The sequence below is a fragment of the Silene latifolia genome, chromosome 10 (assembly GCF_048544455.1).
Source record: "Silene latifolia isolate original U9 population chromosome 10, ASM4854445v1, whole genome shotgun sequence".
Lineage (NCBI taxonomy): Eukaryota > Viridiplantae > Streptophyta > Magnoliopsida > Caryophyllales > Caryophyllaceae > Silene > Silene latifolia.
The window spans coordinates 87105884-87131480 of NC_133535.1; the positions used below are offsets into that span (position 1 = coordinate 87105884).

At 35.4% G+C, this 25597-nt stretch overlaps 1 protein-coding gene across 2 annotated transcripts; it reads right to left on the reverse strand.

Moving 5' to 3' along the window:
- Positions 1 to 24861, reverse strand: LOC141605715 (protein TRANSPARENT TESTA 9). 2 transcript variants are annotated; one of them, XM_074424591.1, is made up of 21 exons: positions 24455 to 24861; positions 24071 to 24122; positions 23918 to 23994; positions 22044 to 22177; positions 21823 to 21919; positions 21644 to 21701; positions 20498 to 20606; positions 20273 to 20396; positions 20003 to 20183; positions 18786 to 19078; positions 16827 to 16915; positions 16686 to 16756; positions 15241 to 15351; positions 14735 to 14797; positions 2538 to 2675; positions 2312 to 2417; positions 2174 to 2236; positions 2024 to 2079; positions 1465 to 1624; positions 1181 to 1347; positions 1 to 822 (listed from the first exon to the last, which is right to left on the reverse strand). In XM_074424591.1, exons 1-21 carry the CDS (start codon positions 24502 to 24504, stop codon positions 502 to 504), a joined length of 2520 nt encoding a protein of 839 aa, XP_074280692.1. In that variant the 5' UTR covers positions 24505 to 24861; the 3' UTR covers positions 1 to 501. The 2 variants fall into 2 exon arrangements, with proteins under 2 accessions (XP_074280692.1, XP_074280691.1); XM_074424590.1 differs by having other exon boundaries at positions 15226 to 15351; positions 24455 to 24858.
- Positions 24862 to 25597: the final 736 nt, after the last annotated feature.

Sequence of the window (25597 nt, forward strand, 5' to 3'; positions counted from 1 at the left end):
CAAACCTAAAATTATACTTTCCTTCCACCCAATATAACGGCTTACACATTTTTTTCATTGTCCAATAAAACACATTATAGCGGCTTACAAAGTACATAACACTGTACCTGAAGGAAAAAAAATTGTAGATGGCACTGTTGTACAGAAGAATACCTCCGCGACTCTTGCATTATTGTACAAATTGGCATAAATGGTTGGAACCATGGTAAAAATATCAGTTCAATCTCGATCATGGAATCAGCTTTTGTATCCTAATCTCATTCAGTGCGTGATAACTGTGGCCGACATATGCTCAAGATAACCTTCAAAACACTAACAAAGCAATTGCGACACAGCGTCGGCAGCCCAAGTTTGACACCATGGTTGGAACTAATCTACATTGTATCTAAAGGTTTCCCTACCCAATATGTACACACGGATGAATTTACTATTACTATTACTATAGCAGTAACAATAACAAAACTAACCTGTATTGGCCAACACAAATGAGGAACTGCCAACTTACAAGGTATTGGGAGGAAGGGTTATTGTTTCTAGAGGAGTAAATGAAAGGGTTGAAGGATCTGTACAATTTTCAGGATGTACAAGAGGGGTTAGCCGCCGCTCTACCTCTTGACTTTGTAGATTGAACTCGTTGTAAATCCTGGACACAGCAGATTTGCAAGATTCTTCATCCCTAAATGCTAGAGTCCACCTACCGTCTACTAAAGTCCGCCCCTTCACTTGTACAGATTGACCATATTTCAAAGGAACGACTGCCTGTAATGTTGGTGGACGGATCCTTAGATGTAACCATCTCGGGTGCTTATCATCCACTCTCGGCTGGCGCATAAAAGAGAAGACGGGGAGGAATCAGGCTAAAATATCAATAAGCTGTGCTTAGCAACAAAAAACTACTGCCTCTTCTCCAAATTAAGTCATTTGAGTTTGATGGTCATGTCAACTTTTACCACTACTATAAATTCGTCACAGTTTATTTACCAAACTACTATTTTTATTTTACTATTTTTGAAATTTGTAACTCTTGTTTATGTAAAAAATACCAAACTCGTCATCATTTGACCCATAAAGTCACACCAAGACAATCAAATGGCATGAAGGGAGTAAAAGTTTTAAAGAAGCTCATAGAGAAGGAAGGTAGTAGTAACATGTTTGAAAGTTATAGCTGTGGAATACGTACATTACAGGCCGCTAAAGGTGCAACAACTCGAACAACTCCCACATTTTGTCGCAAAGGAAGCTCTTCCAACAGCATAACCCAACCACCAGTACCCATTGACACCGCTTGAAACCAAACATAACGTTCTTTACCTCTTTCAAATGCAATTCGACAAGGAATAGCATCTTCTGCAAGTAATAATAACAAAATGATTTGTACTTTTTGTGTGTATTTGAATTAAGAAAATCAATTGTGAGCATTATTTGAGCAAAGATAGCGAGACATAACAGAGACAAAAGACTAACCAAGTTTCAACTCAATGCCTTGCTTTGGACCGGCTATATCCACACCAATAGCAATAGCTCGAGAGTCTTTTGGTATGTCACCTGGGAGATATGTTGGTGCGTTGTCAGGCAATGTTCTGCCTTGTGAGAATATTTGCAGTTGACAAAGAAGAACAAACGCCTGAATAGGAAAGGAAATTAGAACGATCACTATATAAAGCTCTATAGCCTAAGGGTTAAGAGCTGTAATAATTTTATACTCCCTCTGTTCCAAAGGGAATGATCACTATTCTATTCTGGATTGTCTCAAAAATAACTGATTACTTCTATACCAGAAGTTAAAATTATATTCTTCAAATTAACCCTTTTCAAAAAGATGATATTAAAAGGAACTAGAGACCTATACTTGCAGTGAGCGTAGATATAATGGGTATTTCCACTCATTTTCTGAAAACCCTATTCAAAAGTGCTCAATCATTTAGCGATTGAGAGTTACTTTATTCTAGGAAGGGAGGAGAATCTTTTAAATTGAAACAGGAAAGAAGAATTAAGCACAATAGTTGTGCAATAGTTTCCTCACCTTCACAACTTCACACATTCTCTCTCCAACTGTTGATGATTCGCTTGAAACGACACCTGTGAGAAGGATGGATGTTGCATAACTTTTATTTAAGCACCACACAGAATATCGACAGAAACAATCAGAAATCCAGGGTCTTAAACCAAATACCTTCAGAATACGATGGAGACACCATGCATCTGAGCTCTTTCCTGGGTGAAGAAGACTCCATTGCTACATTAACATAATTACTATGTCAAGATAAACCCATGCAAACTTCATTCAATATGACAGATGATAATGTGTTACCTTTTTTACACTTTCTCCATTCGTCACAAATGACTGAGATAAGGAAATCAGCCCACGCTCCTCTAGTCTCCAGTAGAAGATGACTGGAATATTTATCAAAAGATTCCTGTCAATGGAACATACATGAGTTATTGTAGCAGAATACGGGATTTAAATTGTACATCCCATTCGACTAGAATTTATTTTCATTAACACCAATTTAACAAGTTCTAGTTCTAGTTCTTACTCTAAGTAGTTTAAGATGCTGCCTATTGAACTCGGCTTCGCTGTAAGGAAGCAGCTGACGTAAGAGCCAACCACAGTCCCACAAAGTCTCAGCTGATATATCAGATCGACACAGCAGATTAACCAAAGCATCAAGCACCTGACACAGAAAACTTCCAGTCAAGCACCATATCTTTAACACTCATAGCATAAAACCTTGTTCATCGTTAAGGACCTTTTCATAGAGCAAGGCAAATTGAAACTCGCACAATGCAGAGCATTAAGTTACACAAAAAATAACCATATTAAGTGTAAGGCACATGAGGGTGCACTCATGGTGCTAAACAATGGCTGATTACGGACAATTCGTCTAACGCCTAAAGGATCTTTGTCGTGGTTTATCATGTACCGATTTTCCCATACGTAAAGGATTACAAACAAAATTGCCATATTTAGCGAAGATAGAGGCTTCAACCAATACTTGGCTAACATATGGCAGATACTGCTAATATTAGACCACTATGTCTTAAAAGTGTAATAACCAAAAGGGTAAATTGATAATTTATACCTAATATAACCCGACTTTTTAAATTTAATACCTAAGATAATTTTTTTTCAAAACTTATACCAAATATCTTCATTTTTTCCAAACCTAATACCTAGTTGAAATTCCGGCAAAAAAGATGATGAACTGACCGTTTTACCCTTACCCTTTAAACCATTGACACTGATTTTGCCCACAACTATTTCCCCACCACATAAATCAATCAACGCCCACAACGTCCACCATAAACACACCCTTTCCGAGGTAGTCTCTACCACACCGTCACCAACACCCTTCTTTTCACGGAAACGTCGACCTCAACAACCCTAACCATACGCACTACAACCATCACCTTATCCCTCTCCGAAAACAGGACATCACAACTAGCTAACCTCACCGATCAGAACCCCAAATACACCACTCAACAAGTCACAACCCTAAGAACCACCAAATCTACAATTTCCACAAAGCCAACTTGCTCCGGCGGCCTTAAATATTACGAAGTATTACTTTACCCCGAAATGCAGATATGTGCACAATAAAGCATAAGAAAAGGCGGTGCGTGCTTGCAATTGGGCTCGGCGGCGACAATAGTAGAATGAAGAGAGAAAGGTGAAAATTAGTCAGAAGTGGTGGAGTTTTATTGTCTTAGTAGCGGCAGCAACGAATAGTGGTGGTGGATAAGGATGAGCGAGATTTGGGTCTGGGTGTGAATGTGTGGTGGCTGGTACTTGGTAGTTTGAGAAAATTAAAGTTGAGATGGTGACGGATGGGGGAGGTTGTCGGAGACATCTAACTCTAACTATCTGAGGTGGCCGATAATGTTGTCATGTTTTAGTGGGTGAGTGACGTTAGTGGTGGGCGGTGGTGTTCCTGGGCAATGGTTGTGATTGTGATGGGAGTTGGTGGTAGGTGATGATTATTGGGTTGAGGTCAAGTAAACTTAGGCAAGGGTAAAATGGTCAAATAATAACTTACTTTATCATTAAAAAATGAATTTAACCGGAATTTTGTCATTTTTTTTACCGGGGTTGAGATTTGGTATTAAGTTTTTAAGAAACTGCGATGTTAGGTATAAGTTTTGAAAAAAAAAATATCTTTGGTATAAAATTTAAAAAGTCGGGTTATGTTAGATATAAGTTATCAATTTACCCTAACCAAAACAAAAACAAGGCACGCTTTAACACTATTGGTTGAACCTAATAATCTGTTGTGCCTAAAAGGTAAATGGTCGAACGAACTGACTTTAAGATCTTGTAAGATAAAAGGTATAAAGTTTCCAAAAGGGTTGCCCTGTCATTTGTTATGAGCTGTGTTTCTCCAACTCCAAATGTTCATAGTACCTCACGCACCCATGTACGACAATCAAAGCTCACACAAGGGATGTAGAACACTTCATTTCAAGTCAACATATAACAGTTGAGACAGAGGCTTGGACACATGTATATGGATACTTTTAAACAAGTCCAGATAAGTGCTTTGCAAGGTTTCTAATCTCTATTATAGCCCTTTTTCAAATCTACATAATAAATCTAGACTCGCCTTTATGCAATATAAAAAACAGTTTAGACCTTTTCCTTTTCAGAATATAAAAGTTCCATCAACTGCCTGCTTTGCACCTTTGCAACCATCACAGCATCAAATCGACCCATGCCAGCATCGTACTATGCTCAATGATTTACACACACAATCAAAATAAGATTGCTATGTGTACTATGAAACTATGAAGAACACTATGAGTCAATGGCAATATGTCTCAAAGAACTACCATTCATGTTCAATCTCAAATGAGGCAATGACGGAACATCTTCAGAATTTGAATTACTAAATCGTACATTTACGGAAGCGGTTTAACAGCCAAATGCCTTGTAGATCCCAAGTCAAGCACTCAAGAAGAATAGCCTTTCAAAATTGAATAAACAAAGGTGCAAGATATCCGCAACATCCATCTAGTATCTAACCCAATCACTGCTTGATTCCCCGAAGCAAATGCCTCTTAAAAGGGAGATTGGGACAGCAGTAACTCGTAAAGATAGGGAATGATAAGGTAGACAAGGAACAGCATCACAATAGAGCATAGATTTTACTTTTGCTATTTTCGCGAAAGTGGCAATTAAGCCCCATTACTTTGGCTAATCGTGAGATTAAACCCCTTAAGTTTGAATTGTAGCAATTAGGCCCCATAAGTTATGCAAAAGGTGAAATTAAGCCCCTTACTCAAAATCTCATGATAAATTCAATTTATCATATTACATAAGTGAAATTGATTACACTTGTTACAATATATACAATCAAAATAAAAGTTAACAATGAAATCAAAATTTAAAATAATGAATTAGCATCAATTAGAGAAGATTTTAAATTATTTCATAAGAATAAAAATATTTATGTTTTATTAAAAAACTGAATATTTTTCTTAAATTTGTTAATAATTCTTTACGAAATGAAAAAAAAAAAAATATATATATATATATAATGTTTTTTATTTATTTATTTGTGAAAAGATGAGACATACAAAAATATACGTGCTTAGTTTTTTCTGGGTAATAGAGATATATTTTACTTTTCCAGAATTTTACTTTTCCAGAAGTAAAATGACGATTTTCTCGAAAAAAAGTAAAATAAAATTAAAGTTTTTACTTTTCCAGAATTTTAAAATATGGTCTTTGTTTTCATTTTTTTTTTTTAAAAAAAAGAGAATTTTACACTTTTCTTTTAAAAAAAATATAACCTAATTGAGTTTTTGTGATATGAGAAATTGAATTTATCATTAGATTTTGAGTAAGGGGCTTAATTTCACCTTTTCCATAACTTATGGGGCCTAATTGCTACAATCCAAACTTAAGGGGTTTAATCTCACGATTAACCATTAACCAAAGTAATGGGGCTCAAATTAAGCTCAATTGCCACTTTTGCTATTTTACTTTCTCGAAAGTTACACCCTAAACATTCCTCCACATAAATGTTCCCAATGTACCTAAAGCATGGTATGGAGGTATTCTTATACTCCCTCCCATTTTCTATTTTCTTCCCACTTTCTTCTTTTGCAAATTTTTTTGTTATCTTTTCTTTCCTTTTATGGCATGTTTTTTAGTGTCTAATTCCCAAAGTGCCCTCAACCTTTCCTAAAATTTACCCAACCTATTATTACCCTGCCTCCACCCTCTGCCCTTTCTATCAGTCACTTCCCAAACCACCAGCCAACATCCCTGACAAACCCCGGCCACATTTTGTGACCACCATCAATCACCTTCTCTTTCTAGGTTGCCAACCACCACAGTCGCTGTCCACTCTAGCCTCCGCCCATTCCATTTCAGATCTACATATGGTTGTGGGTTCGTCGGCTGGCCACTGTTGGGTTCGCCGACTGGTGGATTCATGGGTGGTGGGTGGCTCGTAGGGTGGTGGCGGGGTCGTGAGTGACGGGATCATCATCGGGGTGGGGTCCTATCTCGTCTACCTAACCCACTCCGTTAGAAAATCCATCCCCACCATAAAAAAAACCCTAGATTTAGGGGTTCCGACTTTCGAGGGTGGGATGTGATGTCTCGTGGGTGGTGGGAGTGTTTCGATGTGGTTGAGGTGATAGGGGTAAGGGCAGTGCGTAGCGTCACAATGGTCTGGATGGTGGTTGAATGGTGTTGTCGGCAGATAAAAATCCCTAGGACGGAGACGAAGATGGGTTTTAGGTGGCGGAACGTAGTGGTGGGTGGTAACAGAATCGCGATGGCTGATTTAGAGTCGTAGTGTAGGCGTTGGAGAAGGGACATTATTCACATCAGAGAAGAAAATTGGGTTTGACCTTTGGTTAGAGGGAGGGTCAAGGGTGTAGGAAGGGGTAGTTTGGTCAATCGTCCAAACTCCTTAAAATGGTTGGAAAGTCAAATGGGAAGGAGTATGTTGTATATGTACATGTATTGGTCGAATATCGGCTCTCGTAAACCTTGTATTGATATGTATCTATCATGTCGGTTAAATATTGCCCGTTTTGGCAACCCATCTGCTATTTTAAAAACCCTTTACATAACAGAATATATCACAGCAAGCTGAAAATCATTGATGTAAAGTTCAGTACGTCACATAACACATAACTGACAGGATTTAACATCATATTTTCACATGTCCTTACTCCATGAGGATCTTCAAATTGTAGGAATAGCATTATACCTCACATTAAACCTGTCAAACAAGTTGTCGTTCTGGTTTGGATTGGGCCAATTTGGTTTTGGGCTGCTTCTGTTGGTGTATGGGGGAGTATAGGAAGTAGAGTGGAGATTAGTTGTTTGTTAGTTGATTAGTTGAAGGTTGATTTGTTGGAGTTTAGTTTAAAGGAATTAGTTTGTGTATTGATTTGTTGTGAATTTGTTGGGATACACTTGGTTCACTTGGGTTCATTGAAATGGGAGGAGAGGTCCTCTTTTTATAGAGCTCCTCCTCCTTCTCCTACATCCTAAGAACACTCTAGAATAGGACATTCTAGAGTGGCCTAGACACGGAACTCTCTAGAGTTCCTTACCATTTATACACATGTCTAGAAGGTTCTAGGTTGTTCTAGATAAATCTAGAACATACATGACTCTTCAAGATCCTTCTAAACTCTTCTAGACTATTCTAGTTGTTTCTACATTATTCTAGCACATTCCGGATAAATCTAGAACATTCCGGAAACTTCTAGAATATACTAAAAGTCTCATACTTCAACACTCCTCCTTGAGACTTTTGGTGTAACACTCGCCTTGAACGTTCCTCTTCTTTTTCTTTTTTCTTTTGTATCGCCAAACTCGGAGGTTGCTCGATGTACGTCTCTTCCTGGAGTTAGTAGCATGATAAACAACCGGAGCAAATGTATCTCCGTAGTTTATTCCATCTTGTTGGGAGTATATTTTAACTATCAATCTTGCCCAATATTTGTTGATAGAACCGTCGCATTTTAACTTGGTTTCATAAACCCATTTTACACCAATTACCTTTCGATCTCTTGGCTTGTCAACCAACTCCTTTATCATATTTATCTCCTTCTCCATAGGTTCTTGCCACTCCTTGTGTTTGAAAGCCTCATCAAAGTCTTTTGGCTCCTCAAAAGTGAAGTAGCATCTTTCGCACTCTTCTGTATCTTGAATGGAGGGACATTCTACATAAATTTCAGATAGATTTTTCTTACCTTGTGCTCCCGTAGCATTCTCTGAATTGTCATTTGAGGATAGAGAAAGTGTATTAGGAGTTGATGGAGGTGTAGGAGGATCATTGTTGTTGGTTGTGCCAACATCGCCGTCTAAATGTTGTGGATGATCAGGGATTAGGGTCACATTTCTTTCTACCCTCTTTTCTTCCCAATTCCAGATTGCATCTTCGTAAGAAGATTCTCGAGTCTTCATCAATTTCTGATCATCATGGGAAGAAGATGTATCCTCGGAAGAAGATTCTCGAATCTTGAATTTCTGATCATGGGTGTGTAAGGATCCAATTAGCTCCGTCAGAGTGAGCTTCGATACATCCCTTGATTCCTTAATAGCATTGACAATCATGTCGAATTTTTTTGTCAATGTTACGAGAATTTTCTGCACAATCCTCGTGTCGGCGACTTCTTCATCATATATTTTCATTTGGTTAATTGTCTCCATTACTCTCCAAGTGTAGGTTTTTATGTCTTCATTCACCCCCATTTTCAAATTTTCGAAATGTTTTCTTAAGGCAATAAGACGTAATGCCCTTATCCTTTCATCACCATAGAATTCTTTTTGGAGTAAATCCCATGCTTCTTTTGTGGTAGAAGCCCACATTATTTTTGGAAAAATGATCTCCGAAACGGTATCAAAGATGAAACACAGGGCTTTGGCGTCATTTATTTCATCCTCTTTTATTTTCTTTAAGGTGGCTTCGGTGGTTGGAACACCTTCTTGTTGTTTTTGGGGACCATTTTCCACTATCTCCCATAGTGCATTTGCTCTTAAGAAGAGCTTCATTTTAATGCACCAATGGTCATAATTTTCTCCTCTAAATAAATCTAGAAAATCTAGAGGAGCGGGCAATGGAGTGTTTGATGCGGAAGCCATAGTTTTATTTTGTTGCCCTAAGATCTTTAGAGCTCTGATACCACTTGTTGGTGTATGGGGGAGTATAGGAAGTAGAGTGGAGATTAGTTGTTTGTTAGTTGATTAGTTGAAGGTTGATTTGTTGGAGTTTAGTTTAAAGGAATTAGTTTGTGTATTGATTTGTTGTGAATTTGTTGGGATACACTTGGTTCACTTGGGTTCATTGAAATGGGAGGAGAGGTCCTCTTTTTATAGAGCTCCTCCTCCTTCTCCTACATCCTAAGAACACTCTAGAATAGGACATTCTAGAGTGGCCTAGACACGGAACTCTCTAGAGTTCCTTACCACTTATACACATGTCTAGAAGGTTCTAGGTTGTTCTAGATAAATCTAGAACATACATGACTCTTCAAGATCCTTCTAGACTCTTCTAGACTATTCTAGTTGTTTCTACATTATTCTAGCACATTCCGGATAAATCTAGAACATTCCGGAAACTTCTAGAATATACTAAAAGTCTCATACTTCAACAGCTTCAAGGTTTGAATAGGGGTCACAAACATTACCCCTTTACCAATTTAAATTATAAAAATGTATTTTATTATAAAATCATTTCAAATCTAATATTATTTGGTACTCCCTCCATCCCATTTTTATTGTGCCCCTTTCCATTTTATGAGGATTTAAGGAAAAGTAGTGAACTACCAACTTTACCCCTAAAATTAAAGAAGAGTTGAGATATTAATTTTATGGTATTATGGGGGTAGTTAGTTATCTAGGAGTAATTAAAGTTTTTCCTTACTAAATTTAGAAAGGGGATAATAATTTTGAGATAAAATTTGAAGGGAAAGGAGACAATAAAAGTGGGATGGAGGGAGTATTATTTTTTTTATTATATGAACTACTCCCTCCTAATATTTGGAATGTTCCACTTTTTTGAGGGCCAAATTTAGCAAAAGCAAAATGGTCAATATTAACCCCACATTTATTTTCTTTCCTCACCATCTTTCTCCTGCACACCTATCAAATGATCAGCCGCAACTCAACCATCACACCTGTCCAACCCTAACCGACAAGAACATAGCCCAGAACCACCATCCTCCAGCCATGACCCACACCAAGTGTCACCAACCCACCGGAACCTATCCCAAAAGCCAATCTAGTCCACCACCATGAACTCCATTTCACCACTGCCTTTCACACAACCCTTCATCGCCTTTAAAAAGACCCAGATTTTTCGAAAAGGTGTTCCGAAATACTTTTATGGTGGTGGGTCGAGTTGCCAACAATAGTGGTGGGGTCAAGTGGGTGGGATGATTGGTCAAGTAGGTGTCCGCGGTGAGTAGTGGTAGTTGGTGGCGGGGTTGCTAGTGTGGATACACACAAGCCGATAATGATGGTCAGTGGGTCAATTGGGGAAGAAAAGAGGTGAGGTCGAGACAGCCGAGTGGGTTGGGCAATTAGTGGACGTGGTCCCAGTGGTGGATGTAGGTCGGTACGTTGTGGTTTGGTGGGTCATGGGTGGTGGTTTTATAGAAATGGGGTCAGTCATCAGTGATGTCAATTTCACTAAATTAGATACCTAAAATGGAAAGTAGAAGCTTTCAGTGAATCTGCCCTAAAAGGAAATCTAGAGAATAGGAGGGAGTACTTATTTATCGTTCTTCAGCTGAAACAATTACTACCATTAAATCTATAAATACTATTAAAAGGCTACCCTAAAATGTTCAATTAAGTCCACGTAGACAATGCCACATAGGATAAAAAAAGCCACGCAGACATTTGAGCCCACCTCAGCCCCATAACCCAAATGCCACATACACATTCATACCCAATTACCCCGTCTCTTATCATCACTGTTCCTACCGGCAATGACAATCCCCCTTTTTCCGCTCATTTTGTTAACTGACATTAATTTATTATTACATGACATTAATTTAATTCATTTATCTAAAAATTAATTTAGTTCACTTATCTATAATATTAAAAGATATTATCTATATTCTTAAATGATTTTTGTATATTAAATATATTGTTTTTCGAAATTTATGTAACCTTAGAAATTACATCAAAATTTCATAATTTATAGTTAATATTGACATTTTAATTGAATTTTTTGTGATAAAACATGTTAATAAAATTTATAATTTATAATTAAAATTGAAATTTTATAATAAAATATGTTAATAAATTAATTAAAACTTATTAATTAAAACTCTTCATATTACTTACCACCCACCATTTTTATTAACATTTTTTCCTATTTAATTCATTTTTTTAATTACACGAAATAAATTGATTAAAACTCTTCATAATACTTAACACCCACCAAATTAATTAATTTTTTTTTCTGTTTAATCAATTTTTATAATATAATATGTTAATAAATTGATTAAAACTCTTTATATTACTTAACAGTTAACACCAATAATTTTCATTAACATTTTTTCCTATTTAATTCACCTCTTGAGTTTCTCGGCAATCAATTATCTAATTAAATAATACCACAAAATAAATTAAAAATAAAATTAAAATATTGTATTTTATGGTTGTATAATGGCTATAAAACCTATAATAGTTTCTATCTATAAAATCTTATTAAATGGCTAACAAAAAAATGTGACATTGCAAGTTTAATTGTGATGTGATAACTTATAATGTGACATGGTAAAAAAAAAAAGTGATATGGATTACCAATTTAAGAAAATTAAGAAATATAAGGTAAAAGAAGTTAAAAAAATATAAGGGATAAACACACAAAAAAAAAAGAAAAAAAAAATTGTAAACCATTGATCTCCTCTCATAATTTTTTTTATTTATTTACCTTATTTATTTAATAACCATTATTTCCTTTATTTAATGAAATGACCTTTTAACTTTCCCTTCATCATTACTATATATACTCCTATTTATGTACCATATTTTTTTTTATTTTTCTTTCATTCATAAAATTTTGAGAGAATTTGTAATAGAATTTTTCATATATATAACTATTATATTCACCCTAATTTTCAATTTTATTCAAAAAATAGCACCTAAAGTATACATAGAAAAGTAAACTAATTGTTTCATTTTTCATTTTTCTTATGTTTTGTATTAATTTGTTATTATTTTTTGTGTTTGTATTAATATTGCAGGAGAATGAATTTCCAACTTTATTCAAAAAATTGGTAGGTAAGATATAGCTAAAGAACTAAATTAATTATTTCGCTTTTTATTTTTATTATGTTTTGAATTAATTAGAATCTTATTAGTTACTTTTTTGTGTTTATATTAATATTGCAGAGAAATGAATTTTCAACTTTATTCAAAAAATTGGTAGGTAAACTATACAATGAGAACTAAATTAATTGTTTCACTTTTTATTTTTATTATGTTTTGAATTAATTAGAATTTTATTAGTTATTTTTTTGTGTGTGTTTGTATTAATATTATAAGAAGATGACATACTCACATATCAATAACAATGCACGAGATTTGAAATAATGGCTATGGATCTTCTTTACTGATTTGGTTTGGATGACTCTTTCATTTTTGTCGCTTTTTCATTTTTCTACAATGGTGTATTAGAAATATCGAATGGTAGCAAAAATCTTTAATAAGTTGTTGACATGTTGTTGCATTATTGTCCTTCACTCTTTCATACACTTTAGTCTCCTTTGTAACACTTATGTTTTATTTTTACTTTGTCAAACAAGTTACAAATCAAATTGTTTAGCCAAATTACGATACACATGTCAATTTGATCTTATCATAGTGTTATAATATGCATAAATAGTAATTAGTTAGAAAACGATTCTTATTCTCCAATTCATTGTTTTAATTCCAATGTGTAATTAGTTTTGCTCATCTTATACTAATAATAATAATTATTAGAGTTCACCTATAAAGTTTTGATCCTTACTTTACTCTCTTACTTTTTGTCCTATATCTAATCTTATATATACTACGGAGTATATTATTATAACACAAAATGTGATATTTTAAATATATGTAATCTTTCCTTGGAATTATTTGGAATAGTTGTTAAAGTTGCTCACATAAAAGTTCACGACCGTTTCTTTGCAAGATAAACATAGGGCCAAGTACTTTAAAATGCACCAAAACGACAATAAAAACAGTATCTTCATTCAAGCAATAAAGAGGCAAAATGCAATGTTTGTTGGTGAAAAAAACCATTCATATTCTATAATCTTTAAGCCGGTCAAAGCAATGGTTAAATAATAAAGAGACAATTGAAGAATCGCTAATTAAAGAGACAATTGAAGAACCATTAATTGAACAGGTAATTGAAGAATCATTAGCAACTCAAACGAGAGAATTGAGAGTCATTGATTTTCTTTCTATAAAATCTCATCAAAATACCAATTCATATTGTCTTATTTGATACCAGGTTGTCGAAACCAACATTACCCGTCCTTTGAAAACAAGGGACGACAATGGAGCGCAATTTCATGTTCCAATACTTCTATGGCGTCAAGATTGTCCATAAGACCAGAAGTACCGAAAATTCAATTTAACGGATTGTGTCCTCACTTCAAAACAACCAAGCTATTCACATTTTGGTTGCGTACCATCCAGAATCAAAAATTTGGTGTATTAAACTTTTGTTTTAAAATACCGGTCCCCCAGTCGTGTTTATTTATTTACTTTTTTTTTAATTATTTGTGAGTGGTTTTTTAATTAAAATTAAACAAATGATTGAGAGTGGGACTACTCCATATAAGTTATTCACAAATTAAACACTTAAACACAATCAATTATTAACGATCCCGTGATTTTCACGGGTTCCAAAACTAGTTAGCTTAATAAACACTCTACATCTAAAACTATACAATAACGAGATTTTATTTATACTCGCGATCCAGAAATCTTAATTTCATATAATCACTAATCAGAAGCTTAATTTAATATAACTATACATCAGATTAAGAGCATGTTTGGCCTAACTTGTTAAAAAAGAGTTTTTGTTTTTGAAGCTTAATTTTCTAGAAGTGCTTTTCATAATCATAAGCATCAAATAGTGGTTTCTATTTTTAAGGACAAAAGGATAGTTTTTGAGCTTTTAAAAAACTACTTTTAACCTTTTAGAAAATGGTGTGCTTGGCCAATTTGTGTTTTTAGCCAAAAAAACACTTTCAAAAGCTAGGCCAAACACACACTAAATATTGATTATTGTTTACTTAATATATATGCTCCAAATAAATAACATCCTGTGAATTTATCTAGGTCGCGGGTTGAGTTGGGTCACTTCTTCCCTAATTTGTTGGGTGGTTCAGGTTCTGGTTCATGACTCTTAATAAGGTGCGCATCTCAAGCGAACATTACGTCTATCTTATCGTATGGATTCTGGTTTACATCATCACAATTAGCCACAGTATTCATGTAAAAGAGAAATATTACCATGTATCTCAATAGCTCCAGACTATGACGAGACAAGAGGGTCAAATGTAGGCAACCTAACCCATGAGTTGGCAACACGGAGTTTTGCCAATGAAGCAATGAACCAAAAGACCAAAATGAAAATTGCGTCAAAAACTTGCATAGATCTACTTTTACATCATAATATTAGAAGCGGGAATAGTTATTACTTTCCCTTCATTGGTAATATTTCATACAATTCAACAATGTCTTAATTTATACCTGAAATCTGCATGAACGAGGGCTAGACTTTTTGTCAACTGCAGAATAAGAAACTCCATATTCCTGTAAATATAAACGGATAAAGGATAAAGTTGGAGCTCCACATGATGATGAAGGCAGAACGAACCATTTGCCATTTTATGGTATGTACGCCTATAGGGCAATAGACAAATGATGCTGTACAGCATACACAATGACACTGAATAGCAAACAGAACAAATATTGTTTCAAATAAGGCTTGGTCTAATGCAATGTCAACTATGTTAGTTGATAAAGTCATGAGAGGTGATGCTCATATCTGGATGTGCTCATAAAACTTATCCTACTAGTCTACTACCACTATTTGGAACGTCAAATTGTGCTGTATATTTCCAATCAGGAACTTGTACCCATATTATTAGCCTCAAATGCATTTACTAGAAGACAATCTTGTCCCAACTTTCTGTCTTAAACATCCAGGACATGATGGACAAGGAAGAAAAAAAACCTACAGACGCTGCTACAACCTTGAGTTTTTGTAAGTAGAAATCCAGCTCACTAGTAAATCCACCCCTGAGCGAGTTACTTCCGGATGAAAATAGCTGTTCTTCACCAGAGCTCTCACCGACCAAAGCTTGCTGGAAAACAAAAGCCAAGAATAATATTACATATCAATAACATATATCCCATCCTTAACAAACCAAAAAGTAAGTAATGAGATTAGCACACAATAGATGTATGTAGTTGCTCTTTTATGGACAAAATTTACTCTTTCACGGACTTTTTGCCATAATATTTCCTTGCCATGGAGAGAAAATCGAAAGGTTAATAGAAATAAGGAAAAAATAGGAGAGAAGGGTGTTGAAATGGGAGGGGTAAAATGGTCAAACATGTCCATGATTGAGTAAATCATGTCCATGAAACCCATCACACGGTCATTGATCTAATAGGACAACAAAGAGCTATAGCCAGAAGTCAGAAGAAGCCAGAAGCCAGAAGCTATCTTCATCCGTGATTAACTTAGTTTTTACTTTTTAAGCAACCATTTCACTGTTTTAGTGTCTCATCTATTTCTAGACGAGTGACATCCCTACACTTAAAACACCTAGAAACATTACCCAGATTATCAAATTACTTTTATTTCAAATAAAAAGGAAGGGCAGCCAATGAATTGACCCATTTTGCTTCATTCCATCACAATCCAAAACAAAAGAATAAGTCATTACGTCTATTTCCATTGGAAATGGGCATCCTTATGCTTCATCTCAAAAAGAAAATTATGTCGACAGAAAGAGACCGGAAAACGTGAAATAGATTAGCCGTAAATTGATTTATGGATCCTTTAAAGAAGTAGAAAAGTGTTTTCACAAACTGGAGTATAGTAGAGGTCTCTCAAGTCTCAGCAGAACAAAGATGGGACCAAAACAATATTTCCACATCTATAGGCCAATCTCTTTGCTTAGCTATGTTACTCCGACACTTCACTTAACCGGCGTATCCGCGTTTTGCGCGGACACGACACATGACACCCGTCATACACCACTTTCAGACACGACACCGACACTTCACTAATGACACCTGATTTGGTTTTAGTGGTGTACTGGTGTCAAAGAAGAGTGAGATGAGAAAAAAGGTAAAAGGAGAATGACATACTCATAATAACCCAAAAGGGCTTTTTAATCTTTTTAACAATTGGTATTTAATAATTCAACTTTGTTTTCCTTTTCTCCAGTTTCAAAAAACATCCATAAGAAGTGTCGTATCCATGCCTACAAAATTGGTCACACACTAGTTTGACCGAGTTCCCGTATCAAATTTCAAACTTCACACTCCGACACGTGTCGAACACAACACCTTCTCTGCCAAGTCGGAGTAACATAGGCTTTTAGAACTAGGGCAGAAATCAACAGCACATTGTGTTCTAAACAAGCAGAGAGAGAGAAAAAAAATAAAAAACAAGCATCACACTAACCAGTAAGAGCTTTTTGTGTTGTTTCCGCTGAGGAAGAATTCCAAGTGCATCTAGCATTGACTCTTCCAGTTCTAAGATGAGAAAGAATTAGTGAGAACAAACACATCATAAAGTATAAAGCCCTTTTTAAGAAAGTGTTACCTTTGGTTTGCAACAAAGTAGCCATTAAACTTAGAGATCCCAAGGCTTGTATATCACTGCCAATATTAAGATAAGATAGTACAACCTCCCTACACAGCACAAATTTCAACATAGAATTCATTAGTAATCAGTTGACTCACACCGTAAAACAAGTTACAGTAATATCCCCTGCCCTATTAAAGACAATGGAAATTATGAGACCGGATTGTTGTAACAGTAAACATCTTATGAAGTAAGTCACTTCTCTTTCTTTCCTCTAATGGAATGTTTTTTGTGACACTTCACCTAATTACCCTAATCAGCTTATTAAAATTACGACATTATAAATTCGCCCAAATTAAAACAAACCCCGTTTTATTAGCATCTCAGTCCAACCTTCCGCCACATCTTCCACCACCTCCTCCCTTCTTCATCCCCTACCACCACTACCCGTATCATTTATCTCCATAATGTTCTCTCCATCCCCATGTCCTTATCAATCCCAGGGAAAGAGAAAAAAAAAACCCTCCATAATGTTCACCCGTATCATTATCTTCTACACAGTACAAATTTTAATTTATACTCGTAATAAAACAGCACAGAGCATAACATTCACCCGTATCCAGGGTTATCCAGTAACAGATTGACTCTATCATGTTCTGTCTCGAACTGTAAGTTTAAGTTATATGTGGCTTCTGAATGAGGAGAAGACTAGAAGACCCGTGTCAGTTGAGGAAAGAGAGAGAAAATGTTCAGCATATAGATCAAGCCTAGGGGAAGTAATAAAATCAGCGCATAAATTTCGCAAGCTTCTGGGTGCTACTGGACACATGAATAATCAAAGCCGATCCCCTTCTTGAGCGATTCAACTAGCACACTTCCTCTTCACTCCAACAGCAAGCCTTGTAGGTTCTAAATAACTACTTTGAAACATGCATTGTACTGCTAGAGGAACAAAATGTTGACATTGTGTATGAAGCTACAATTGATGCAATGTTCTACCAGAAGATGCCTAATACCGTATGTAATACGGTAATCCCCAGGTAACGCAATCAAAAAACTTGTATCGTCTTTCAGAAGCTCCAACCCCAATAGGCAATATGAATGCTTTCATCTGATAGTCGAGAGACATGACTCTGACAAAGCAGATCAGTAGAGTCAAGGAGCTACAAAAGACTGCAAAGATGCCTGCTGGAGTACACATGAAATGAAACTAAGGCCTAATGGTGATGGCATTCTGCCAACTACGTGCTTAACATTTTCCACAGAGGGACTGTAACTCTTGGTAGCAAAGAATACGGTCAGTCAGCTGAGCTTAGCGCATCGAACAGATAATCACTACTTGTGTCAAAAGTTTATTATAGAAGGAAGGGTTAATATGGATTATGGAGTGAGAATAGTAAAAATCAAATGCTAATTTGTGAGAGGCTGAGCGCTATAATCTCAACAAAGCCTTATGGCATTTCCTTAGTCATTGATGATATGCTGTTAGACTATAACTAAGGTTATTTATCTGTTTATTTGACCCCTTGACTGTACATTTTTTTTGGTAAAACCCCTTGACTGTACATTCTTATCTAATATTATTACACTTTTATCTAAACAAAAACCAGATAAAAATCAAGATCATGGAATCCTAATATCAGAAAGATTGTTTCTGCAATTTAGATCAATAGGACTGTTCAGATTGTTCAACTATTAGTTTGGTTCACTTTTGCTGAAGAGGAAATAAGCAAGATTCAAAGCCTGAGAACTCTCAATGGACTGATTAAAAAACAGACTAAACAAGATAGACATTCACGTCAAAATAAAACAGTATGTTCATTAGCACATTAGTCATCCTATCAAAGATAAGCGGAAAGTGAAATTGCCAAAGGACGCATGCAGCGGGTTGCAGAATAAAAGAAATGAAACAAAAATTGTGCATGTGTAATATAAAAATAATTAAAAATAAATAATAGTAATAAATAAATAAAATACCTCAGAGACAGTTGCACATCATTGGAACTATCTTGCAAGCTGGTATTGTCAGGAATGAAAACTTCCAAATTTCTTCCACCCTCTAAAGTAGCACCATTTTGCTCTTTAGATGATGTATGCTGAACTTTGTGAAAGGTCAAATCGCCATTTGATTTAGTACCATGAATGGACAAAAAGACATCACGCGTACAAAACAGAGATGCACAAACTGTATTCGCCAAATCTTTGATTTTGACTATCCTCAATATGCAACAAAGTAGATATAATGATGTGACTGCTCCAATCGGCATATCCTGGATAGAAAAGCTACAGTAGGTAAATAAAACAAGTTTACTTCATAAGTAAAGGCATGTTATAGCAACAAAAGACTAAGTCCCTGTAACATTGGATCTTTAAAATTGACTCAACCCTAGGTGTGGTTGCACAACCACGTGAATGCCAATCAACATAAACACCACCACTTCGATTGACGCGTATCATCGAAATTTTGATGATATTGGTCCTACGTATAAGGATCTCAAAGTTTGCTTTTTGAAGTTGACGTATAGTTGGAGTCAGGTGATCCACTCTCACCAAAACTTGATTTTTCTTCCTTTAATAGCTAAGATTACTGGCGAGAGCTCAAGAACTGAAGCATCGAGCACTTGTTTTGTGTGCAGGCATCACCTCCTTAACGTCTTTTCTTACATGGGTGTCATCCACCTTTAACGACATATTGACTATTAGAATAACAACACTGCCCCAATGCCTCGAGGTCTCCCACAGATGACGAGGCGACAGGGTCAGATGTTTGCACCCTTACCCCCTGTGTTACAAACAGGGAGAGGGATGACCAACGATGACTTGTGTCAAGAATCACATTAATTGACGCGACTATACAATAAAAACATGCGTGTCCATTTAAGTGAGCAACTCTGATTTATTCCATCACAATTCATAGCCTAAGAATATCGATTATTACTTGTCAAAAAAATATAAAACCAACAAAACCTCTTTACTAAAAAGCAAAAGGTGAATTGTTGAAGAACTACATTTATATAAATCAACAGCAAGCACGAATTACAAATTTGAAAAAAAAAAAAAAAAAATTGACACAGCAACAAATAAGTACATCTTTTTTTATAAGTTAGAGATACAACCAGGAAGTACAGTAAACCGACAAAGAAAGAGCTGTCAATCTGACGTCAAACCTACAAGAGAAATATTTCCAAACTTACAGCTTCAATTGTCAGAGAAGGCAGCAACAAAGGCAATATCAAAAGCCGCAACAAATTGTCTGTTATCAAACTATCAACATCTGGGATTCCCGCTGAGATAACATCGCTAAAATAGTACAAATTGTCTTCGATTTCATCCATGGAAGCAATTATACTTGAAGACGTTTCTTGACTATGTTCCCTATTCTCATATAGAAGAAAATATGCTCAGTAAGTAAGAAAGTAAATGTCAACTTACGTTGATCCAGCAAAATATAATTAGTAACTCACTTTGAAGCACCGAAGACCAAGTCATTTAACATGACACACTGCTTCTTAAAGAAGGAAACAAGGCCAACAAAGTACTCGCCAAGCGGTCCGCTGGTAACATATTTATTTACACTCTCATCTCCAACTAGATACAAAAGAACAAAAAATATTTACAAAAAAAGGCATTAAAATGAAAAAGAAAAAAATCTATCTAAAACTCAGTGCATAATATAAGAAAAAACTGACCATGGTAAACATTGAGAGTTAGTGCACGTACAGCAATACGTATCATGCTCTCTTCATGTGAAGCAAATCGGATAGCTTCATCATATAAAGGAAAGCAGACAACATCATCCTACATCAATAATTGAGAAAGTGAACTATATTGATTAATACAGCCAGGAATACCATACATAAACAAAAGACAAAGTCCAATTAAACTTTTTTGTCCTAATTTTTTGACAACTTAGTCACAACATAAACTTGCATTACTTTTTTTGACAAGCGCATAAACTTGCATTGTTTAATCATAAGAGCAATTCAAGACAAGAATGTGGAGACTTGAGAACAGTCGAAGCAAAATGTACAAAACTACATATACCTATTACAACAGTTCATCCTTTCATATCCCACGGTCTTTGCCACTGTTACATATATTTAACGAGTTGAACTGGAATAATGCAAAGAAAAGCTACGGCAGCAGGTACAGGTAAAAAGTTCTAGTTAAAATAAGAAGCTAAATCTCGTGTACAGGGTAGTTTCAATAACCACCAAGCTTCCTAATCTGTCCACTTTTTCATCAAACTTGCCACATTTCAATGCTGATTTGTATTCGTGAAAGGGTCCTTAACACCAGCCATGACTCGGACAAATTATTTTTTCCTTGAAAACTTTTGCTAACAGTCTAGCATGTCACTGTCCAAACTTTGGTGGACATCTGAGCATATTTGAGCTGACAATTCATTCAAACTGATAAACAAATGAATACAACATTACAACCTCCATTTCAATAAATTTAATTTGACTTTTCAACGACGAGAGAAAACAAAAAGTAAAACGAGGTTTATTCATTAAAATAGAGGGAGTAATACGCATCACTATCACACAGATAAAGCAAAAAGAATCAACAACCAGAAAAATAGCAATTCTAGTTTGGTCCTGCCTACGATCAATCTAAACTGACTGCACTTTTCTTTTTCATTTATGGCAGTTTGTACATTGCGAATCCTAGTACCTACGTTGTATCACCATTACACAGAGAATAAAGTAGAAGTTTGGTAAGCATATTCATGTACAATTAAAGTTCAGTCTAAGCAGGAAGAAACACAAAGAGAGATTCAAAATTTGACGGGAAAGGAGATTTAAAACCAAGCAGAGCATGGTTGAACTTACATCCTGAGTTTTTACGAGCAAGGATATTGTGCCCTTGTTCAGATGCCCACTTATAGCTCTTGAGTAACCAATTCCAAAACAAATAAAAAATCATCAAAACTTACAGTTGTACCAAGCATCTTGGTAGAAAGAAAGAAGGCAATTAATATATAATCAACATAATGCATATGAAAACAAACCTCAAGAAAGATATATAATATGATAATAGCTCTTCATTACGAAAGTCAAATGAATAAGTTATGAGGTAGTTAATGTGCTCATTACTGAAAAGATAATCTGCAAATATCAAAAAGATTTATAGTCAATTAATAGAAGAAAAAAAACAATGCAACTTGGCTCACTACACGATGTTAGCCATTGTTAAGGACACGGTTAACTAGAACTCAGAGTGACAACTTACATATAGCATGCTCATGTTTTATGTTTTGTATCATGATGCTCATGGTCTGAAGTAACTGTAGCGAAACCATGATAGTTCTACTGATCTTCAAAATACGTACGAACTCCCCCAGGACTTGCTTCTCCATAAAAAAACTGCAGGTTATCAAAAACATCAGCATCCAGAAGATTATATAGAAAATCAGCATCTCCATGAATCGCCCAATAGTAATCTGTCCATTTTAATAATTTAATCCCGAATTGATATTTTGTGAGGAAAAAAAAGGTTAAATTGGCGCACATTCACATAAATGGAGCCTACTGAGGGAGTGTTAAATTCAACACTTTTTTGGTGTTGTGTTCAGAAAGAGCCATAATTACTTTGTTGTCGGTACAATTGCAACAAGATCTAATCACTGGTCAAGTCTCTGCAGGGTTTAACACTACACGGACACACACTTATATCTCCCCACTTCTCACCCCTCACATATTTTGAAAAGTGGGAAGATAAAATTAGAGTGGAGTACGAAGAAAAAACTTCAAAATGAAAAATCAAACTCTAAACCGTATTATAGGAAAGTGAACTCCACAGAGAAAGCTAGATAGACTAGAATTGTCTCCTTTAAAACTCAAAAGGCTGACTTTCTTTTACTAAAAATCCAACATCCTTTATATATTCTAAAGGACTTTTCTCAAAGGTCTGTAGGAGGATCGTATCTCCTCTTAACTACTCTTCCTTTCTTGGTCCTCAGTCCTCACACAAAGAAATGATCTGTGTTTGAACATTAAAGTCCCTCGTTACAGACAAAAACAAGTGTTTGTTTGGGCGGTAGGTGGGAGACATAGCAGGTATGATGATCTGGAATGCAAAGGAGAATGTCTAGAAATAATGGCTTTATAATGTCCAATATTCATAAATCATAACCCCTTTTATGTTGATATGTCTCTACTCAGAATTTGCATCACAACCTAATGCATCTTCACACAAGAGAAAGCACCACTAGTGCTTAGATAGGCTAAAGAGACGAAAGAGGAGAAGAAAAAAATAAGTATTAGGAAACATCTCTATACAATCTTTTCAGATAAGATTGATCCAAAGTACTCCGTCCCATTTTCATTGTCCCCTTTTCCCTTCAAATTTATCCTAAACTAATTGTCCTCTTTCTAATTTAGTAAGTATAAATAGTGAACCTCCAAAATTGCCATTACTTAGGTAATTACTCCATCATAATAAATTATCCCCGGCTATCCTTAAGTCAAAGCGTAACATTGTTATTTTCCCACTTTCTGTTAAATCATCCAAAAAAGAAAGTAGGGCAATAAAAATGGGTTGGAGGGAGTACTTAATTACAGACTCGTCTAGGACCATGACAGCTCTCCGAATGAATTTGCGATATCAAATGAGTTCCATGATTTCGCACCCCGCCCATAAGTTGGTGTTGTTTAAATCTAGTTGAGAGATTGCAATGGCATCAACAAATCCCCGGGATATTAGGCATTATAAGCCACCATGAAGTGCTCAAGGTTAACTAATGGCTTCAAAAGGGCATAAACCCTAATCGGGATTCCAAAGCTCAAACCAACCGATTATATTCAATACTGTTCACCTTAACAGGAATGTGCTTTCTCCAACATTTTCAGAAACAACTTTCAACTATAGAAAAATGAATTTTATTCGATGTTACTCTGACGCTTGACATAGCTGCCGTGTCGCGTGTCCGACACAACACGACACTTGGGACACCTCACTCTAGACTAGGAAACAGAAAATGTCGAACAAAATAGCTGACACATGTCAGACACGGCACTGTGTTGAAGAGTGAGAGTAACACAGACTGTATTCAGTATGTCGATTTCACAATAGATATTCTGCAATTGACAAAGATGTTATCTTACTCGAAGAAGGCTGCGTCATGCTGGTCTCCGTAAGTTACCAATTCCGCAATCGATCTGAGTGCTTCAATAACAAAATCCTTGATGCCAAGAAACACTCATTAGAAGATACCCACAACAGTACAAGAGTAGCAGAGAAAAAGGTGATTCACTAACCTTGTTAACTTCATTCACAACTTGAACCTTTTGTAGCTGATCAGTTAGATATCTGTATGAGCGGCGAAAGGACAGTTAGATTGTTGCAACCCATTTGTCATTTAATTTAATTAAGAATAGACGACGACAGAGGCATTGTTGTAAAGTTAATCTCTAAAGTATGACCAGCAAATAAGCAAATTCATCAAATTCTGGGTAGTGCACAAGGGAGAAGAGTCATAGAAATTAGATTCGAAAACTAATGTGATTCTTTTATTGTCAACACAGTAACATTATAAGAATCATCTATCTAGCTTTGACTAGGCGGTTCATCAACTACAATTTTGAATATAAACAGAAGAAATAATCCTAAAAAAAGAGAAATCAGTAGTTAAATTGACATACTTAAGTTCATCCAAGGAGAATCGATTACGGGATTTCCAGAAGGACCACATGATCCCTAAATTATGAAATCAGTAGCTAATATGATCATTCTCCGGATCAAGTGTGTGTTGATAGCAGAGCAAAACGAATTGAGATGATTGGGAAAATTGAGCAGTTTAGGGTTTACGATGATAATTGGGGATGAACAGGATGATGATGATGATGATGATGATGATGATGGAGATTGTGATTGATCATACGGTGGGTAGAGTCGTATAGAGTAGAGATAATAATAAAATAAAAAGGGAATAATAATCAAGGGAGAGTCTAAACTGGGATTTGTGTCGCCGGAAAGGTAAGAAAGGAAGGACAGCAAAGTGTGCGTTATTGCTTTCCTTTTTTGTTTTTTTATCCACTCTTTAATTTTCAGTACTTCGTATTATTATTGTTATATATATAGCGTGTCAGAATATAGAGAGCAGAAAGGTATTCAGCTTTATTCATACTAGTATTGGTGTCCGGCTTTGCCCGAGCTACCTCTACAATCTACTTATCATTAATTTTTTTTTTCATTAAATAAAACTACTTAAAGTTGCATAAACCCTAAATTTATCATTAATATATTTTTCTATGACATATCCTAAAATTACGATGAAATAAATTTTGCGACAAATTCACTACTCCCGCTATTAATATTTTACTCTTATTAATGAAACAATAATAATAACATTTCACTATTAGCTCGTAATCATTGTTACTTTTACTACTTCCGTTGTAATTATTGTTACTGTCACTACTGCCGCATTAATATTGATAATTTCACTACTCCCGTTGTAATTATTGTTACTTTCACTATTGCGGCATTAATATCGATTATTTCACCACTCCCGTTGTTGTTTCTACCACTTTCACTAATCTCGCTGATAATATTATTACTTTTACTATTCAAATGAGTGATTACTATCATATAACTATATCCAATGTTACTACAATTCTTTTCTTTACTGACGAAATTACTTTTACTACTTAGGCATGCAATTTTAAGAGAATTATATATTTATATAAATATATTACATATATGCATTAAATCAAATCGGAAGAATTATGCAATATTATATATTATGGAATTTAACTTGAACTATTTATAACCTACTTATATTATAT